General features: G+C 46.6%; 2 protein-coding genes across 4 annotated transcripts in view; both read left to right on the top strand.

The window, feature by feature from the left end:
- The first annotated feature begins 1316 nt into the window (after positions 1-1316).
- Positions 1317-20730, top strand: part of PCYOX1L (prenylcysteine oxidase 1 like) — a 60215-nt gene continuing 40801 nt past the window's right edge. Inside the window, exons 1-2 of one of the 3 annotated variants that reach the window (XM_069244626.1) lie at positions 1539-1640; positions 10120-10257. Coding sequence is in view for 2 of the 3 variants with exons in the window: in XM_069244624.1 (XP_069100725.1) it covers positions 1526-1640 (115 nt within the window). In the remaining variant the exon portion in view is untranslated. Of the gene's footprint in view, positions 1641-1666; positions 1749-10119; positions 10258-20730 lie in introns of those variants that run through there. The other 2 variants (XM_069244624.1, XM_069244625.1) reach the window with 2 other exon arrangements.
- TIRAP (TIR domain containing adaptor protein) lies at positions 14738-15969 on the top strand. The gene has a single exon (XM_069244623.1). The coding sequence runs from the start codon at positions 14951-14953 to the stop codon at positions 15626-15628; it is 678 nt and encodes a 225-aa protein (XP_069100724.1). The 5' UTR covers positions 14738-14950; the 3' UTR covers positions 15629-15969.

The raw sequence follows: 20730 nt of genomic DNA, 5'->3' as shown, positions 1-20730 counted from the left end.
CCTGCAAAAAGGGCCATTTCCAACAGAGCTAATTCTAGAAAGCCCATTGAGGCCCAATGAAAACAAATGCATGCATCTTTTTAAAGCCTGCTCTGAGCAAGCATTAAAAGTGCCAAAATAAATGAGGCAAATAAATCTTTTCGATTTCTTTGCACCATTTTTTCAGCCCCTCTAATGGTGGAACGTCCCCTTTGTATACATTATGCCTGATGTAGGCATAATATAGCGCAGAGGCTTACAAAGTGACACAATGCATGCATTGCACCACTTTGTAAGTTTGGTGTGGTGATTTTGGCCTCGTTGGGCCACGTTAGCATAAAAACAAAATGCTGCTAATGTGGCAGAAGGAGGCACCAGTGGCTCTTAAATCAGCCCATAAGTGCATGTGTGGTTTTGGTCGGCCTGAGACAGCTGGCCAAACACAAATTCACACTTAGGTGCACTCTCCCCTCCTCCCTCCTGAATATTCTATAGTGCAGCCCCGTCCCTCCCTTTACTGCTGGCTGAGCCAGCAGATGAAAAATAAAGCAATAGTGATACTATCGTTTTAATTTTGATCTCCTGGCTCTTGGCCAGGGGGCAACGCTCCTCCGCCATTGGATTGCCATACATGACATAGTTAGAGGCATATGGGATTCTGGACTCCTGCAGAACTATTAAGATAAGAATTACCGATGATTCCAAGTGCATCTTGGAACTGGTTAATGACGTCTATTGGAGCTGGTTTCACTTTTTCCTTTTTTTTTTTAAAACTAGATTCGTTTGTAATTCTTTCAACACTATATATGTACCTCATACTCCAAATATTTGCAGGCCACATCTCAACCTAGTAGTAGAATTGGTCAACAGATATTTCCCCTAAGGCAACGGATGCTGTCATAAGAGACTGATAGGCGTAATGGAGAGGGGGCATGGGAGTATCTCATGTTTTAATTCCCTCTCCATTGTGTTGTTGGAGAAAATTGTGTTTTTGCAGAAAATACAATTTTCTCATGCTCGACGTCGCCGCTCCTTACTTTTGGAGTCTCCATACTTTGCAGCTTCTGTCCCAGAACTCCACGATGTCTATTTACACTTTCACTCGTAAACAGGGATTTCCGTATGTTCCATACAATGATCGCCGATTTTACTGTAGAAGGCAAACAGAGGAAAGCTTTGGCGTTCCCCAATTTCTAGTGCTAATTGAGAAACCTACTTTAGCACATGCATTTCATGTATCTGGCCTGGGGGAGGCAGCAAACGTCGTTGTGATTCAGCTATTTTAGTAAATAAACTGTGCAGTGCCTGTCGCAGGAGGGCGGGGCATGGCTCCGGAGGTGTGGTCTACTACCTCCCAGGGAGGTGCCGGCAGTGCGAGAGGCGGAGCCTATCATGCGGGTACTCGAGGTCGGGGATTTGCGGAGTTCTGGGCCTCAGTTCCTCGTACACCTAGCTTGGTGCCATTCCGGGGCACCCACCTTACTCATGCCCCTCTAGGTGCCGGTCCATTGCCGCAGAACCTGAAACATCCTCTGGCCGATTCACAATGGCGTCCCATGGACAGACCCCGCCCCGGGCCCACCTGCTCATTTTAACTGCAATGGCTGCTCTGCAGGTTCGATGCCGAGCACAGGATACACCTGCCCCGCCCCAGAGGATTGGTAATAATCAGTGTGCAATGGCGTGGTGGGAGTTGGAGGCGAGAACCCCTCACAGAGGGTGGTGGTGGTGGATGATGGCACGCGCTAGATGTATATCCACGCATGGAGGTGCAGAGTGGTGGCACGGAGAGTATGGGCATGACCTGTGAATTTGGATAAGATGCGAGGAGTTTCAGTACACGTGGTTATTAGATTTGGGGGGTGAGGATAACCGAGCACGTGGTGGGTGGGACAGTATTCAGGCGCGTAAGGGACAGAGAGTGCGATAAACAGAACGATTCTGTACCACCATTATGCTTTGTTTACAGCCTTGGCTTTCAGCAAACGTTAGAGGTGGGCGAGCCAACAAATTGACAGGGAAAGCCATGCCAAGGATCTGGCAGGGCTTTGAGATCTTATGAAGGACGCAAGCCTTGAAATTAGTTGGCATCTAATGCATGCAACAAACATTATGGGGAAATATGATAGTCACTTTAAAATTAAAACATGTATTTCTTTTAACATGCAAATGACAGTGCACACCCTGTGTTCCCACTACGTAATGATGAAGAAAAAGACAATATTTGCATAGGATCACACAATTTGTTCAAGTGGGGAAACCATGATTTAATCTAGGTTTTCTGGTTTCACGTTATGCAGTTCACCCACTAGATGGCTACCGCGTCCTCAATCTCTACCTCTAGGCGCATGATGGTAGAGTGTTGGCGAGAAGCCACATTAAAGCTTTGCCTTGTTTAGGCTCGAGGGTCCAAAAGGGCACTGATCTGAGCCAGCACCAGGCCTCTGGATCAAGCCCTAAGTGGCTTGCCACCTCTGGAGTAATCAAGTGCATTCTGGGCAATATCGTTTTGTGAAACCGAACCATCTGCGCTCCTGCAAACACAGATTGGTGAAAGTCCGAGTTGGAAATAAGAAGAAATACACTGGGATCCCATTAATTGGGTGGCAAAGGGTGCAGTAGAAATGCGGGTGGGGGTCGGCAGAGGCGCGAGGGCCAGTCACAAGGTGCTTCGTCTGAACAGTCAACTTAGATATTTATTTCTTTTAAATCTCTACACCCCCTCAAAAAAAAAAATGTAAAAAAAAAATTCGCAACATGGACACGTTTAGTAGTGAATATGCTAAGATTTACAACCTGGAGCCAAAGAGGCTGTATTTTAATATATTTTTTAGTGGGGGGAGGAGGATTAAGGCAGGCGCTGACCTGTAAATGCACATTAAAGCTATGGAGAGAAGAAGTGAATAACGAGTCATAGGTGAGATGGATTAATAGGGGTATGTGAAGGTAATTGGCTGGCATACGTGAAGAGGGCAATACTGGGCGTGTGGGGAGGTGGAGTTTGAGGGGAAGGGATCAGAACAGTTGTAGTGGGCTACACATAGGCATAGTCGAGATGGAGACAGTCAAAAACCGTAGGTAGGCAGTGCAATAGGCACGATCTGAGAGGCGGTGAGCGCCGTCCTTCAGCATGTGCGCACTGAACCCACGCCGCTGCCGTCCAGAGGCCTGCAGAGCATCTGCAGAATTGTTGCTCCGACCGGAGATACACAGATGACACATAAAGAGGGCGCCACGTTTTGTTTAGTTCAGGACGATATCTGACAAAAGGCCAGTCCAGTTGGTGGCGCTAAAGACAGTGGGTGAGCGTGATAAAAAGAAAAATATATTATAAATGTATTCTACCCTTTGATTCACCTCTCTGGAGAAAAATGTTTGATATTATTGTGTAGTTTACAGAAATTTCGGTCAGAGCCTTCCATTAGTACTTATATGCGTAACATTTTTGCTAGCATAAATGCAGTAGTTGTACATTTATGCTTGTGAAAAGTGTTCTTACCGTCTTTTTTTCTTACTGCAAAGAAATATGTTTCCCTGTGAAACGCCCCCTTCTCGTACTTTCCTAACTGTAGGGGTGTAAATATGTTTGCTTATGTTTGTTCTTGTAAACTAATCCGTGAATTATCACTCGTGAAATTAGGTATTTGTGCACCTAAATTCACTTTGTATTCACAAATAAGTCAAGCCTAAAAATGAATGGAATTTATTTTTCTGGGAAAAGCTAATACTCAAAGGAGCTCTGTACTAAGTAACACAAATTAGTACAATTTAAGAATGATGTAGTGAATTAGGCATGAGAAAAATGCCATCTAATTGTATGTTCACTAATTTTCCAAATAGTCTATGTGAGAAAGTAGCCTCTTTCTAGCCTTGTTACCCCCACTTTTGGCCTGTTTGTGAGTATATGTCAGGGTGTTTTCACTGTCTCACTGGGATCCTGCTAGCCAGGGCCCAGTGCTCATAGTGAAAACCCTATGTTTTCAGTATGTGTGTTATGTGTCACTGGGACCCTGCTAGCCAGGACCCCAGTGCTCATAAGTTTGTGACCTATATGTATGTGTTCCCTGTGTGATGCCTAACTGTCTCACTGAGGCTCTGCTAACCAGAACCTCAGTGGTTATGCTCTCTCTTTACTTTCCAAATTGTCACTAACAGGCTAGTGACCAATTTCACCCATTCACATTGGCATACGGGAACACCCTTATAATTCCCTAGTATATGGTACTGAGGTACCCAGGGTATTGGGGTTCCAGGAGATCCCTATGGGCTGCAGCATTTCTTTTGCCACCCATAGGGAGCTCTGACAATTCTTACACAGGCCTGCCACTGCAGCCTGAGTGAAATAACGTCCACGTTATTTCACAGCCATTTACCACTGCACTTAAGTAACTTATAAGTCACCTATATGTCTAACCTTTACCTGGTAAAGGTTGGGTGCTAAGTTACTTAGTGTGTGGGCACCCTGGCACTAGCCAAGGTGCCCCCACATCGTTCAGGGCAAATTCCCCGGACTTTGTGAGTGCGGGGACACCATTACACGCGTGCACTATACATAGGTCACTACCTATATAGCGTCACAATGGTAACTCCGAACATGGCCATGTAACATGTCTAAGATCATGGAATTGTCCCCCCCAATGCCATTCTGGCATTGAGGGGACAATTCCATGATCCCCCGAGTCTCTAGCCCAGACCTGGGTACTGCCAAACTACCTTTCCCAGGGTTTCACTGCAGCTGCTGCTGCTGCTGCCAACCCCCTCAGACAGGTTTCTGCCCTCCTGTGGTCCAGCCAGGCTTGGCCCAGGAAGGCAGAACAAAGGACTTCCTCAGAGAGAGGGTGTTACACCCTCTCCCTTTGGAAAAAGGTGTCAGGGCTGGGGAGGAGTAGCCTCCCCCAGCCTCTGGAAATGCTTTGATGGGCACAGACGGTGCCCATCTCTGCATAAGCCAGTCTACACCGGTTCAGGGATCCCCCAGCCCTGCTCTGGCGCGAAACTGGACAAAGGAAAGGGGAGTGACCCATCCTCTGACCTGCACCTCCCAGGGGAGGTGCCCAGAGCTCCTCCAGTGTGCTCCAGACCTCTGCCATCTTGGAAACAGAGGTGCTGCTGGCACACTGGACTGCTTTGAGTGGCCAGTGCCAGCAGGTGACGTCAGAGACTCCTTCTGATAGGCTCTTACCTGTGTTGCTAGCCTATCCTCCTTCCTAGGTAGCCACACCTCCTTTTCTGGCTATTTAGGGTCTCTGCTTTGGGGAATTCTTTAGATAACGAATGGAAGAGCTCATCAGAGTTCCTCTGCTTCTCTCTCTTCACCTTCTGCCAAGGAATCGACTGCTGACTGCTCTGGACGCCTGCAAAACCGCAGCAAAGTAGCAAAGACGACTACTGCAACCTTGTATCGCTGATCCAGCCGCCTTCTCGACTATTTTCCTGGTGGTGCATGCTGTGGGGGTAGTCTGCCTCCTCTCTGCACTAGAAGCTCCGAAGAAATCTCCAGTGGGTCGACGGAATCTTCCCCCTGCAATCGCAGGCACCAAAAGACTGCATCACCGGTCCTCTGGGTCCCCTCTCAGCACGACGAGCATGGTCCCTGAAACTCAGCAACTCTGTCCAAGTGACTCCCACAGTCCAGGGACTCTTCAGTCCAAGTTTGGTGGAGGTAAGTCCTTGCCTCACCACGCTAGACTGCATTGCTGGGTACAGCGTGATTTGCAGCTGCTCCGGCTCCTGTGCACTCTTCCAGGATTTCCTTTGTGCACAGCCAAGCCTGGGTCCCCGACACTCTAACCTGCAGTGCACGACCTCCTGAGTTGTTCTCCGGCGTCGTGGGACCTTCTTTTGTGACTTCGGGTGAGCTCCGGTTCACTCTTCTTCGTAGTGCCTGTTCCGGCACTTCTGCCGGTGCTGCTTGCTTCTGAGTGGGCTCTTTGTCTTGCTGGATGCCCTCTCTGTCTCCTCACGCAATTGGCGACATCCTGGTCCCTCCAGGGCCACAGCAGCATCCAAAAACCCTAACCGCGACCCTTGCAGCTAGCAAGGCTTGTTTGCGGTCTTTCTGCGTGGGAACACCTCTGCAAGCTTCTTCACGCCGTGGGACATCCATCCTCTAAAGGGGAAGTTCCTAGTCCTCTTCGTTCTTGCAGAATCCACAGCTTCTACCATCCGGTGGCAGCTTCTTTGCACCCACAGCTGGCATTTCCTGGGCATCTGCCCACTCCCGACTTGAGTGTGACTCGTTGTTGCATTGCTGGTGTTGGTCTTCCTTGCAGAACTCCCCTATCACGACTTCTGTGCTCTCTGGGGAACTTAGGTGCACTTTACACCTACTTTTCAGGGTCTTGGGGTGGGCTATTTTTTCTAACCCTCACAGTCCCAGCGACCCTCTACAAGCTCACATAGGTTTGGGGTCCATTCGTGGTTCGCATTCCACTTTTGGAGTATATGGTTTGTGTTGCCCCTATACCTATGTGCTCTCATTGCAATCTATTGTGACTATACATTGCTTGCATTGCTTTCTATTGCTATTACTGCATAATTTTGGTATTGTGTACATATATCTTGTGTACATTTGCTATCCTCATACTGAGGGTACTCAATGAGATACTTTTGGCATATTGTCATAAAAATAAAGTACCTTTATTTTTAGTATATCTGTGTATTGTGTTTTCTTATGATATTGTGCATATGACACCAGTGGCATAGTGGGAGCTTTGCATGTCTCCTAGTTCAGCTTAAACTGCTCTGCTAAGCTACCCTTTTCTATCAGCCTAAGCTGCTAGACACCCCTCTACACTAATAAGGGATAACTGGACCTGGTGCAGAGTGTAAGTACCCCTTGGTACCACTACAAACCAGGCCAGCCTCCTACAGTCTACAATTGTTCACATTGTGTTAAAAAAATAAAAGATATTCCGTATAACATTAACAAGAACACACATTTGTTAGAAATATTTGTTTTCAAATGGCAGAATGTGGACAGTGCTATGGGCAAATTGATATTTGAAAACTGTTCACGAAAAAAAATAATGAATAATGTATTTTCATTTACAGAAATAATGCATATAAATGATACATTTGCGTAGCTACACATATTTATTTTGTAAAGCAGTAATCAGTTCGGCACTGCATTTTGGGATTAAGATTTTTAGGGATTTGTTTTCACATAGCTAGTTTGAGGACATGCTCTGTTATGTGACGACTGTCTTGTTTAATAACCATTTCTGTGAATTACTATTGGTGGTAATCACACAGGGGGCCCTGATAGCACTGTGCATAGCTTTGTTAATCAGCAGTAACTTGTTATGTTACAATGTACTGTGTGATTTGATTCTATTACAGATAAAATGCAGAGGTTTTTGTCACAGTAATTTACAAAACTGGTGTATACAGTGTTTCATATGGAACCGTGTACTGTAGATGTTGATCACTGAATAGTTACTAGATTATTTTGATTTGTATACTGTTTCATGTCCTTTGTTGAAGCTCCACAACTCTACGAATGTAGATGTTTTCTGATTTAGATTACACTAATAAGCAAATTATGTTTTTTTGCTCAAAATAAAATTACTCCTGAAATATAAAGAAACCACATGACATCCAATGCATATGAATGAGCTATAAACACAAAACAAGAGTGGTCTTGTCCCTTCTCTCTTTGTCCTAGCTCAACATAAAGTTGAACTACAAAAGGTCAAGCAGGTATGACTGGCTTTACCATGTTAAAACATGGATATAAAGGCATGCATAAATGTGCACACACAGTTACTGCTTTGTCTCAGTGTAATCCTGCCTCAGTCTCTACTGTCTATGACTGTGCCCTATTTTTTTATTCCCTGAATAGGACTCTTTATGTAATGGTTGACTCAAATGAAGGAATTGCTGGAAGGAGCTGACGGAAGGCCCCTATCTCTGTTTTTGATGTTGATGATTATTAGCAGACAGCTAACATGTCTGTAGCCTAGCCCTAAGGAGGAACTTTTCAGTTAGAAAGATGCTTCTGCTAGCTCAGCATTCAAACCAGCACTTCCTGTTGTTAATTCACAGTATTTAATGAAAAAAGACAACGTGAAAAGAACCCTTACTGGCTTGATGCAAAACAACTTTTTTTGGTCATTTTACTGTGTACCACCAAACATTGGGGTGTAATTCCCTGCCTACAGTAAAGATGTGAAACATTTTGGTTTTAAAGTAAAGATGTTTTATGATGTAGTGACATTAAAACACCACATGAAAATATTGAGGTCTTAGGAATTATATAGATCGATAGTGATAGTGCTTTCTATTCTGGTAATACTAAGAAAATACTCAACATGTGGTCTTAGAGTACATAATATTATCAAAACCTCTGGACCTAGAATTGTGCAGTATATACAGAAATGCACACTGTAATGTGTTATTTATTACCATTGTTAAATAATGGGGGGGTGTGACTGGCAAAATATTCTTCACTTTCTTCAACAATGGCAATAAAATAACCTATTAAACTTTGAAAATTTGCGAATTTGTGCTGTGGCATTTTTCATATGTATTTATCTTAACAAATATTTAAAGAGACTATCATATTTTCACATAATGTTCGCTGCATGCATTCGATGCCCACTCGTTTCGAGGCAGGTCTCAGGTAAAACGCAGGTCTCTGGCAAACCGCCCTACGGGACTCTCTCGAGACGCACAAGTGGCATCTCCTCTGCCACTCGATTGAATAACTATTTAACGATCAAGTTGGTCAACTACTCATAGAACAGGTAGGCACTACACACTTTTTGTAAGGAGTGGCTCACATGGGGATTCCATTAAGGAGAACCTCCTTGGGAGTAGGTTAGGTTTCTGGTCTCGACAAATTGCCCTGATCCCTGCAGGACATTAAGGGGGTTATTACAACTTTGGAGGAGGTGTTAATCCGTCCCAAAAGTGACGGATATACCACCAGCCGTATTACGAGTTCCATAGGATATAATGGACTCGTAATACGGCTCGTGGTATATCCGTCACTTTACCGTCAGTTTTGGGACGGATTAACACCTCCTCCAAATTTGTAATAACCCCCTAAGTATGCAGGAAACATGTTGATCTTATTCCATTTACACACCCAAGTTCGAAGGATCGTTGTGCCCATCGCTGACTCTTGTTGTTGCTTTTAATCATAACAGGGGTCACTGTATAATAAACTAATTCAGGATCACCCCTAGTAATTTTTAATTACTCTTTTTTGCACCAATCTACTCACCCTCAAAACACCACACTTTCAGTGCACCGCACCATTCACATCGGCAACCTGAAAAGATCTCCCGTAAAGACCCCTCATCGGGGTGTTTCGGACATTGCAGCGCCGGCCCAACGTGGAGCTGCCCAATGATGAAGCATGATACCCCCTGGGGTGTGTGAGCACTCTTGCTAATGAAAGGACCTATTCTCTTCTGGGGTTCTGACCGACATGCACTGTTCTTGGTTTCTGTAGGAACTGCATACTTACCTTTGGTTATAAGTTAAGTGGGGGCATGTGTGCCGGACCTTTGACGGCCCTTTGTCTCTTCTTTGTTGTGAAATGTGTTCTAACAGGTGCCAGGATTGAAATAGGAATCAAAACCGGATTTGTTTTTTATAGAAAAAAAAATGTTTAAATATACATGCTTTCAAGGCTGGTTAAGGCAGACTATCTTGCTATAAAACCAGCCCCTAGTTTGCAGTCCTTTAGAGAAATGCCAGAATGGCTAGTGTAGAAGGCTGGCCCTCTTTGTAGTGTGCAAAGTTATGCACATTGTGCATGGGGCCCAGACAACCACAAGTTGGTTTACAGGGATAAAAACTAGATCACCTAATGCTCTAATTGTCATGGTAACTTGGTCTGGCAGTTAGGCCAATCTTGGAGAAGTGCAAAGCATTTGTTTTTATTCCCAGAATCAATCGTGCAACTCACACAATCAAAGCAATACCTTGAGACCAATTTATAAAAATAATTCAAGTCTTTATATAAATTTTAAGACCAAGATTGTCGGAATTGGGTAGGCATTTTTGGAGATATGAATTTTTGAAGTGTAATAAAAATAATCTTTTTATTCATAATTGCACACCATAGGAATCAATGGAAGATCACCTTTAAAAATCGCACTGTTGGTTTACGAAGTTCTTATTTTGCAGGTTGGTCGAGGTCGTCAGTGGGCACACTGCCAGCTGGAGAAGTTCGGGCGGTTTGTGATTCTGGCAGGAGCAGCAGGAGAAGGTCTTTGGAGTTTGTTCAGGGTCACTGAGGGGGACCACTTAGAAAGCACTGCACAGGTAAGTTTAAAGATGGATCTTTAGGTTCCCCTTGGAGTGTTGAGATCGCAAGGGGTGGGGGGACCCTTAGGGTACAGCAGGTTCTTCAGTGCCAGCTGGATGCAGAATCAGTGAGCCAGGAGCTGTGCTCAAGGATGCCCTCAGGGGGTAAGTTGGTTCAAGGGTTGGTTGCAGGACAACTTGGGCACTCTGGCAGGAGGTCCGGGGTGTTCCTGAAGTCCCTCAACTGGGCTTCCTCCTGGTCCTTTTTCAGCCCCGGGCGGGCCGTTTTATTTTTTTTATATCCGATGTGTGGCTGACCAACACCCCTGGTATTGGAACAGTTTGGCCACTGGAGGGCGCAGTGCCACCAAATTTTGCACACTGGCAGGTTTTGTCCTCTCAGTCGTCGGGTTGCAGTTTAGTCCAGCTGCGGCATCCAGTACGTGAATAAACGGCTGGTCAGTGAGGTGACCCTCACTGGCTTGATGGTTCCTTTGGGTTGTTGAGTAGTACCGCCCCCCCTGGAGGGAGTTCTCTGGCAATTTGCGAAGTCTGGGGACCTTTGGGGGTTTTGTAGAGCTGTCCAGCAGCTCATCAGCTTCTATTTTGGGGCCTGGGTGCAGCAGGCAGGGTTTTGTGCATTTTCTTTGGTGCAGCAGGTCCACAGTTCTCGTACTTCTGATCTTCTTAGTGCTGGTCTTCTTTTGTCCATCAAATCTGAGTTCTCGGTCTAGGGATGCCCACTGAATACTGTGTTTAGTGGGTGTTCTAGGGGGCACCTGGTAGTGACCAATGGGTCATCGACCTTAGGGTGCTACACCCACTAAGTGACCTCTTTCGGTGGGCTGAGGTCACATCCCTACACCTAATTGGTTATTTTCCTTCCATCCAAGATGGAGGAAAATGAAATAGTGTGTCCAGCTAGCAGGCACCATCTTAGGGGTGGTGCATGCCAGGTTGGGCCATTCCTCCTACCCTTTGTGTATTTTTGTGCCGTTGCTCCTGCCAGAAGTGGGGTTTAGAATGGTGGTTAACATACATTGCTAGCTGCAGACCTGGGGGTCGAGTTTCAAAGGTGGTTATCCCTTTGAAGCTTGCCACCAGGGCAGTGCACATTCCTGAGGGAGGGGGTGTTGGGACCTCCACCCAGGAAGGGATTTGCTCTACAATCCAGAGAGACAGGTATTTCCCCCCAAGGTTGTAGATTGGATGTCTGGTGATGGCAGGCTGGATAAAATCAGTCAGCAACCATGCCAGGGTATTATCTTTTGCTGGGGGCACCTCCAAGGTGACCTCTCGGTACACCAGTGGGGATTTATCATTCTGAGTAATTTGATACCAAACAACCCAGGGTTCAGAGTGGCCATCATGTAGCTTTGAAACTCATACTGACCTGTGTCGAGCACATGCAGTTTAGTGCACCCTGCCTTAGGGCTAGAAGGTCTGCCAGAGGGGTGACTTACCTACATTGCATGCAGTGTGTAGTGGTCAGGGCACACAGGCAGTGTGCCATGTTGAGTTTGAATTTTAGGATTGCTCCAGGACACTCAGCCTGCAATGGCACTGGTGGGTGCATCTGGATGCATGGCCCTAGAGGGTGGCACAATCACTGCTGCTGCCCCCCAGGGGCCTGCCCTTAGTATCCCATGCGGTGGGTACCAAAGTACAATTTACTAGGGGCTTATAGTGGTGGCTAAAGGTGTTGCCAATTCCCTTTGCAATTTTTAGGGAAAGAACACTGGCACTGGGAACCTGTTTGGCAGGATCCCAGTGCACTCCAGTCCAAGTTGCATCCAGAAACCAGGCAAAAATTGGGGAGTACTGCAACAAAGTGCCTGTTTCCCACACCTAGTCTGACACTTACTGGTGCACTGGACATAGTACCTGGAACACTCTTCTGTTCGGAAGTGCATAAAAAGTTAGCAATTTTCTTGAATTTTTTTATTCAAATGAGGTGTGTGGCTCAGGTGCCTGTCTTTTGCTTTTCAGATCACACTGAAGTAAAGTTGCTGGTTGTCGACCATCTGATGCTTATTGTGTATGAGGATTTGCTGATGGGTAGTGGGGTTTTAAAGAGGTGAAGACAGAAAAAGAGAAAATAGATACACATGGATAGCGCCACAAGGTGAGCACCTATAGGGCCACCAGCCCTGTTTAGGAGTGAGGGCATCTGAAAAGCAATCTAGATTGTCCTGAGTGGGTGGATGTCACGATAACTATAACAGGGCTCTTAGATCCCCTTTTGTAATCCTGGCAGTTCAAATCTTAGTAAGGCATTATAACATGGGGCGAGATAGGGTACATTGTCCTTTTTGTCGATCCTCAGCCTCCTGCAGTGCTTACTGGGGATGTGTTTTTTATTTTACTTGCAAGACAGCTGGAAACCATCAGACTCAAAGAACTGACCACAAACATCTAGCATTAATAAAACTTTGTTGCATGTAAAACATTTTCAAAACCTACATTTTGGCCATCTCTCGCTTTAATTGTTGATGAAGCTGTAATGAGACTCCCTTCATTTAAATGGTGATTTCAAAAGGTTAATGTTTCACCTTTACCTCTACCCACTTCTAATCCCCAGTATTGCCATTACCACTCTTTACCCTTACCCACCCGAACACTAAATTCACCTGTACCTCTCTTTACATCTACCATTAATTCACCTTTACCTCCCTTTATCTCTACCCACCGCGAACCCTAAAATTACCCATACCCCCCATCATCTCTAGCCACCTCTGAACCCTCAGGACACCCTCACCACCCTCTACCTCTAACCACCCTTGAAACCTCAGGTCACGCTCACTTTCTTTTACCTCTACCCAACCCTGATCCTTCAGGCCACCCTCACATTCCATTCACCCCAAAGCCACCTTCACCTCCCTTTACTCCTACCCATCTTTGAACCCTCAAGTCACTCTCCCCTCCCTTTACGTCTACCCACCGCTGAACACTCAATTCACCTTCACCTCCCTTTACCTGTAACCAGCCCTTGACTGTCAAGTCAGACTTTTCGCCCTTTGCCACTCCTCACCAATGATCCCTCAAGTCACTGTTGTCTCCCTTTAAGTCTACCCACCCCCTGAACCTTCAAGTCACCCTCATCTCCCTTTAACTCTACCTACCACTGAATCCTCCAGTCACTCTCACATCCCTTTACCCTTGCCCACGCGACCACTAAAGTCACCCTTTTCTCACTTTACATCTACCAGTCCCTAAATCCTAAAATCTATTTTTGAAAATCTAACACAAAAAAGTATGTTATTTAAAAAAACACTTTACCAGCTGGTAAAGACAGAGAGGTAAAGGCTGAGTGTTAAAGGCTGTTCACGCTTAGGCAGGGCACATCCCCATCCCTTTCTTAAATGCTCTCATACCTTCACTCTAGTACCCCTTAAATATTATGCTGGCTTTGTCGGTTTTATGCCCTTCCATATGTTTTGTGGGCATTTTCCCAGTCTTAACAGCTTCCATCCTCCCCACATCACCACCACAACACTTGATACTTTAGGTCTCGACTGAGACAGCACATGCACATTTAAGACATTTTGTTTACTCATAGTAGAGCCCGTGCATTCCTTGCCATTGGTTGTCTTCATCGTCACTTTCATTTCCTTGCTTCTCTTTGGTCATGGTGTTCCAGCTTCACTTCCATTTTGTGTGTGTACCTACCATGGAGAAATGGGCAAGTGCTGCTTCCTTGCAGTGTCCATCCACAGCTCGCTGCTTTCAGAAGCTTTTTTTCTTTTTCTTTTTTAATACTTGCACTGCTTCCTTCCTCCCAGGCCTGTCTTATTGCTTGCCCTGCATACCCCTCCCCTGTTTTTGCTTACCCCATCCACCCCTCACCTCCTCCCCCTTTGTGCCTCTTTACCTCCAATTCCACTACAAAAAAAGCACTAAAAAGTCGTGCCCATGGGTTTCAACATTCTGTGGAGATGCAGACTGTGCTCCACTCTGCATGGCCTTTTTGACCCCGTTTTCATACGGGGCCAACAGGACGTAAAATAATTGAACTACTTTTGTGAAAGAGTATAATTCCATGCTGAGAAAACTGATTAAATGGTCCTTCATCTAGATGGAGGTGAAGGAGAAGTGAGAGACTGGTGACTGAGTGGCCTGAGAATGGAAGCTGAGACACAGAAGTCAGGACAGAGCAGAGAGGGGGTTGAGGGTCTAAAAAAGAAAAGGGTAAGATTAGCAGAAAGTATGTAAAGGTATTAGAGGGGGAAAAGCACATGGAAATAAGGGGATGAGCAGCAGGTTTCCAGAGAAGGGAAAACAGTGGCGAGGCAGAGGAGAAGGAGGTGTCTCCGTGTTTGAAGAAAGAGGGGGGCTAAAGTTAGGGGAAGAACGCATGGAGGGGTGTAAGCACAATGAGGAAGTAGAGGAGGATTAGAGAGGGATATAAAGCGGAAATAGGGCGACTGGCAGACAGGAGGATAAAGCAGCAAAGGGAGAATTTCGAAGGGGAGGGTCGGAGGAGGGGTGAGGCTCACTTGGTGGGGCGGAGACAACTGAGCGGAAAGGAGTTGCCGGAGGAAAGAGCAGGACCAGGAAGCGAAGGAGTTTGAGACAGAAGGCAACACAGCGAAGGGCCATCCAGATTGGGAAAGCGAACTAGCAGGGTGAGGGGGGCCGGAGTGCCCCTGCTGCCGCCCCGAGTGCCCAGGTCTCTGCAGCCTCCCACGTGCTCCTCCCCATCCGTCTCCTGATGCAGAGGACGTTCGGGCAGCCTGGTTGGTTGAGGCGCCTGCGAGGCATAGAGGAGGGCAGCACCAGTTCTTCCTCCAGTGTCCCGAAGACTTCATCTCGAGGCAGCGACCCGCCTCCGTGCCGGCCCCCCGAGCGCCCAGCAGAGCGCACGATGGGCGTGGAAGTCTTCCGAAAGAGCAAGAAGTACGACGTGTGCGTCTGCCACTGCGAGGGGGACTTAGAATACGCCTTGGACTTGGTGTCTTACCTGGAAGGGCAGAGTGAGGCATTCCGATGCTTCCTGCAGCTGCGGGATGCGGCGGTAGGGGGCGCCATCCCTTCTGAGCTCTGTAATGCGCTCTCCAGCAGCCACTGCTGGCTGCTCCTGATAACCCCGCAGTTTCTGGAGGACTGCTGGTGCAATTATCAGATGCAGCAGGCTCTGGCCCTCGCGCCGGTGTCCAACGGGTGCATCATCCCGTTTATAAAGGGACTGGAGCATGCGCAGTGCCCGCGGGAGCTGACCTTTATGTACAAAGTGTGGGCCTCTTCGGTGAAGGAAACAGGGTTCCTGCGCATAAAGACAGCGCTACTAAACTATTTCAAAGAGGCGAACAGGAATGCGAGTCCGAGGGGTAGCTGCGCTTCACCTGAGCAGTGGACGAAAGCAAATCCAAGCAGCAAAGATTCCAGCTGAGTGTTGGATTCAGGACAGGAAGTGGCCCAGGACTTGGCTTTGGGAATCTGCACTTTATACATGCATTCTCCTCACACTTTCAAACTTATCAAAGATTGGGATAACTTTACTGTAAAAGGTGCAGAGGGTCAGTCAGGTGGTTCAGCTGTACAGTACGTTTCGTGTTGAATGTCAGTCAAAAACCTGCGTCTCATTTGCTGCATAAAAGTAGCATTGGCAAAGCGAATAGTTATGGCTGACAATTTGAGTCCTGAGTAAAATATTTTAAAAAAACAGTGCTGCAGTGAAAAACGTAATTTCTGTACACAAAGCATTTTATGAAATAAAGAATTTAACATGTACCTTTTGAGATGTAAAATAATACAATGTATTGCACTCTGAGGGAGGCAGTGGTAGGTGTTGGATATGGTGGTCAGAGTCCCCACCAGTATTTTTAAAAAGTAGACTCATCTTCTTAGACCAAAGCCGAAGAAGGAAGAGAGGTGTCACCACGTGCCCTGCAGTGCCAATTATTTCATTTGCAAACATCGTGTGCATGTAACCTGGCCACCCGGTGTTGCTTAACCACCCTCCTACTGGCAATACACTCTTCACATGTAATAATAGCCCAAAAGGAGACTTTGTTTTAATCTTAATTAACTGAAACCCCCACTCTATTAACCCCTCTGTTGCTTAGCAAAACAACTGTGAAACACTTGTGATTTCAAGCTGGAAAATAAACATCAGCAAAACACAAATCAATCAATCATTGAATTTATAAAGCGCGCTACGTACCCGTGAGGGTTTCAAGGTGCTGGATGGGGTGATGGGGGGAGAGCTGGTGTTACTGGTCGAAGAGCCAGGTCTTGAGGAGTCTTCTGAAGGTGAGTAGGTCTTGAGTCTGTCGCAAGTTGGTGGGGAGGGAGTTCCAGGTTTTGGCGGCAAGGTATGAGAAGGATCTGCCGCCGGAGGTCTTTCTTTGGATGCGAGGGGCGAGGGTGAGGTTAGTGGAGCGGAGCTGACGGGTGGGGGTGTAGAAGTTGAGTCTGTTGTTTAGGTAGGCTGGTCCGGTGTCGTGGAGCGCTTTGTGAGCATGGGTTAGGAGCTTGAAAGTGATCCTTTTGTTCACGGGGAGCCAGTGAAGGTTTCTCAGGTGGTGGGAGATGTGGCTGTGGCGGGGTACGTTGAGGATCAGCCGGGCGGAGGCGTTTTGGATACGTTGGAGGCGTAGTAGGTCTTTTGCTGGGATGCCAGTATAGAGTGCGTTGCCATAGTCCAGCCTGCTGCTGACGAGGGCCTGTGTCACTGTGCTTCTCGTTTCTGTCGCAATCCACTTGTAGATTCTGCGGAGCATGCAGAGTGTGTTGTAGCACGAGGAGGAAACTGGGTTGACTTGTTTAGACAAGGTGAGGGAGGAGTCGAGGATGAAGCCCAGGTTGCGAGCGTGGCCGGACGGTGTCGGCGGGGTTCCTAGTGCGGTGGGCCACCGGGAGTTGTCCCAGGCGGAGGGGGTGGGTCCGAGGATGAGGACCTCCTTCTTGTCCAAGTTCAGTTTCAGACGGCTGTTTCTCATCCATTCGACGATGGATTTCATTCCCTCGTGGAGGTTGGTTTTGGTGGTGTGGGGGTCTTTGGTGAGTGAGGGGATGAGCTGGGTGTCGTGGGCGTAGGTGAGAATGTTGAGGTTGTGTTGTCGGGCCACTTGAGCGAGGGGGGCCATGTAGATGTTGAACAGCGTCGGGCTGAGGGATGAGCCTTTGGGGATGCCGCAGATGATGTGGTGGCTTCGGAGCGGAAGGGGGGGAGGCAGACTCTCTAGGTTCTTCCGGAGAGGAATGAGACGATCCAGTCGAGGGCTTTACCTTGAATTCCGGTTTCGTGGAGGCGTGGATTTCAGGGTGCGGTGGCAGACTGTGTCGAATGCGGCAGATAGGTCCAGGAGGATGAGGGCTGATGTTTCGCCATTGTCCATTTGGCGTCTGATGTCGTCTGTGGTGGCGAGAAGGGCGGTTTCGGTGCTGTGGTTTCGTCTGAAGCCGGACTGGGAGGGGTCTAGGATGCCGTTGTCTTCGAGGTGGCTGGTTAGTTGTGTGTTGATGATTTTTTCAATCACCTTTGCTGGGAAAGGGAGCAGGGAGATGGGTCGGAAGTTCTTGAGGTCGTTGGGGTCCGCTTAGAGCTTCTTGAGGAGGGCGTGGATTTCGGCGTGTTTCCATTTTTTAGGGAATGTCGCTGTTTCGAAGGAGATGTTGATGACCTTACGTAGTTGGGGGCGATGGTGGAGTCGGCTTTTTTATATACGTGGTGGGGGCAGGGGTCTGACGGAGAACCTGAGTGGATGGAGTTCATGATCTTGCGTGTCTCTGTGTCATTCACGTTGGTCCAGTAGGTCAGGTGGTTTTCACAGGTGGAGCGTTCGGGGTGGGGTCTGACGTGGGAGTGGTGTCAAAGCTGTCGTGGATGTCGGTGATCTTCCGGAGGAAGAAGGTGGACAGTGCGTTGCAAAGTTCTTGGGATGGAGGGATGTCGTTGATGTTGGCGCTGGTGTTGGAGAGTTCTTTCACAAACGCACACTAACAGCAAGTTTAACTATTTTATAAAATACTCCCATCACATTTTGGTTACTCACTAAATGCAGTATAAAAAGGTAATTACCAAGTTCTAATATTAGTACTTTCAGCCATTTCCAAGTTCAGGTACACATATATGCGTGGCAAACATACTTATGATTTATAAAAACTAAAACGGAGCTCAAAGCTGGTTTTGTTTTGGCCATACATGCATGCTTTACATTTCTGGCAGCCACAAGAGCCGTTCTTACTTGATAGCCAGTTAGACGTCATGTTTTTCCAGATTTACAAGGTGCCATGTCGCTTCTTAACAAGCGATCCTCTACTGCAGCTGTTTTCCTGTAGGTCTCCCTCGGATGTTTAGGTAGCTATTTTCCAAGGGTCTCAACCATCCTAAGGATTTTCCAGTTCTGTTTAAGATTTTTTATTTCATGATTTGATGTATTAAACATCATTATGTATCTTATGATCTCACAATGGTTTGAACCTCTTGAAGTTTTATCCTTTGCTGTCTCCCTTCATTTCTTTTTGGCTCTTTTTAGAGCATCTCCCAAGAGTTTTTTTTTTTAATTTTTTTATTTTTTTTCTCCTTCTCTCAGATATCTCCTTTTCTCGAACTTCCGGTGCACATCTTTTGCTTGATGATCAAATTAATCTTCCTCAGAACAGTTACGTCTTCTTTTGAGGAATTCTTAATAGGGGATCCTCCATTTTAATGCTTGGGGATGGCCACTATTTGCATGTTGATTGTGTGTGTGTGTATGTATGTATGTGTGTGTGTATATGTGTGTGTATATATATATATAAATATATATCATCATATATATTATACCAAGTGGTAACAATAGGTATCTTGGCAGCTGTGCTTTCAAGCTACACCTAAAACAGAAGGGGCAGACCACATTTCTAGTACAGCACTGGAGAAGTCTACTGCATCAAACACTGACAATCTGTTCTGTTAATACCAAGGGTTGCACCGTTCCACTGGACTGGTGGGCGTACAGCCTTCCAGTAGATGGACTTAGTCATTCAGGGGCCCTAGAATATACAAAGGTGTACAGTAGCATCTCACTAGTGAAACTCGGCACATAAGATCTTTCTTTGAAACCAGTTTTCAGCTACTCAGAATGCTTTTTGCTCGCCATGTATTTTTAAGATCTATAGAAGAATTCCCCCACATCCACTCCTGCTGTCATAACTCAGGCTTGTGATCCATCTATACTAAAAACAAATTGCAAAATCATTGCTACAAACATAGATTTTGCGGTATAATAATGGGTGCCGTCATTGCAGGACATTATGGGATCCTGCTGGATGTGGCACCTACTATGACGCCTAATCTGGCACATCCCCAGTGAAATATGTTGAACTTTTCCTGGTGTAATTTATGACACTGGGAGTCATTCAGTAGTGCCCGCATGTTGTCTGCTCTCCGTTGGGATTAGCATCCTGCAAGAGATAAGGTATTTTATTTTTTTAAAATAATTCCAACTACGCCCAACACCAAGGCCTCATATAAAGGGTCTTCAGGGCTATCTGGAAGCTTGCAACTAGATGCCAGTTGTGAATTGACAACGAGCTATGATTTGGATGGAGGTATGTAACAGTTACGCATGTACTGTAAGAATGTCAGATGTATCTCTCTGTATGAGTAATCATACTAACAAATATTTATAGAGCATTTACTAATTTATTTTTTATAGTGGTACTCACCACAGTATAGGGCATAGGCATATTTTATATCACCCATTTATTACAGAGAGACAATGAATCATACAAGTGTGTAAGCCAAAATACAGAAATTATTACATGAAAAAGTATGGTTATGACAAGGACGACTGACATGTCGTCCATACTTGTAGGCATTACATGTCACGAGGGCTCGGGTGGAGAAAGCCATGACTTAAAATGTAATGCAGTGGTTGAGGGTTGTCTGTACTAATAACACTGTTGGGGTCATTTTGAGTTTAGCGGACAGAAAAGCTCGTCCGCCAAACTCTAGACAGGGTATAGGTGGCTGCCGCCATAGTAGCAACCTCTCCGCCGGTCTAGCAGGGAAACAGTCTACAGCATTGTATCTGGCAATGCTGTAGTCAGCAGGGTGTACCAGCACCCTCGCAATGTTCACTGTCTGTCTGCAAACCAGACAGTGAACATTGCGATGGTTCTGGGCAGTGGGGCCCCTGCACTGCCCATGCTAAGTGCATGGGCAGTGCAGGCCCCCGTGGCTCCCCGCACCTGTTATCTGCCAGCCTTTTCATGGCGGTGTTACCGCCGTGAAAAGGCTGGCGGAGAATGAGATCCTAATCGGCAGGGCAGCTCTGCATTCAGCACTGCCCTGGCAGATTAGGATCTCCGCTTCTGCCAGACTGCTGAGATCCAAGATCGTGGCGGAGGTTGCGGTCGGACTGCTAGGCTTGTTATGTGGCGTTCGGACCACCGTATCGGTGGCAGTCCAGACCACCACCGCAAGAGACCGCCACACTCTTAATGAGGCCCTTTGTTACTACGTAAAGGAACCATTTTAGAAACCAAAGAACAATGCAGGTTTGA

Source organism: Pleurodeles waltl, chromosome 7 (genome assembly GCF_031143425.1).
Source record: "Pleurodeles waltl isolate 20211129_DDA chromosome 7, aPleWal1.hap1.20221129, whole genome shotgun sequence".
NCBI classification, from domain to species: Eukaryota; Metazoa; Chordata; class Amphibia; order Caudata; family Salamandridae; genus Pleurodeles; species Pleurodeles waltl.
This window is presented reverse-complemented; position numbering and strand designations above follow the sequence as displayed.

Coding starts and splice junctions, on each gene's coding strand:
- TIRAP (XM_069244623.1), top strand. CDS start 14,951: ATGCAGAGGACGTTCGGGCAGCCTGGTTGGTTGAGGCGCCTGCGAGGC.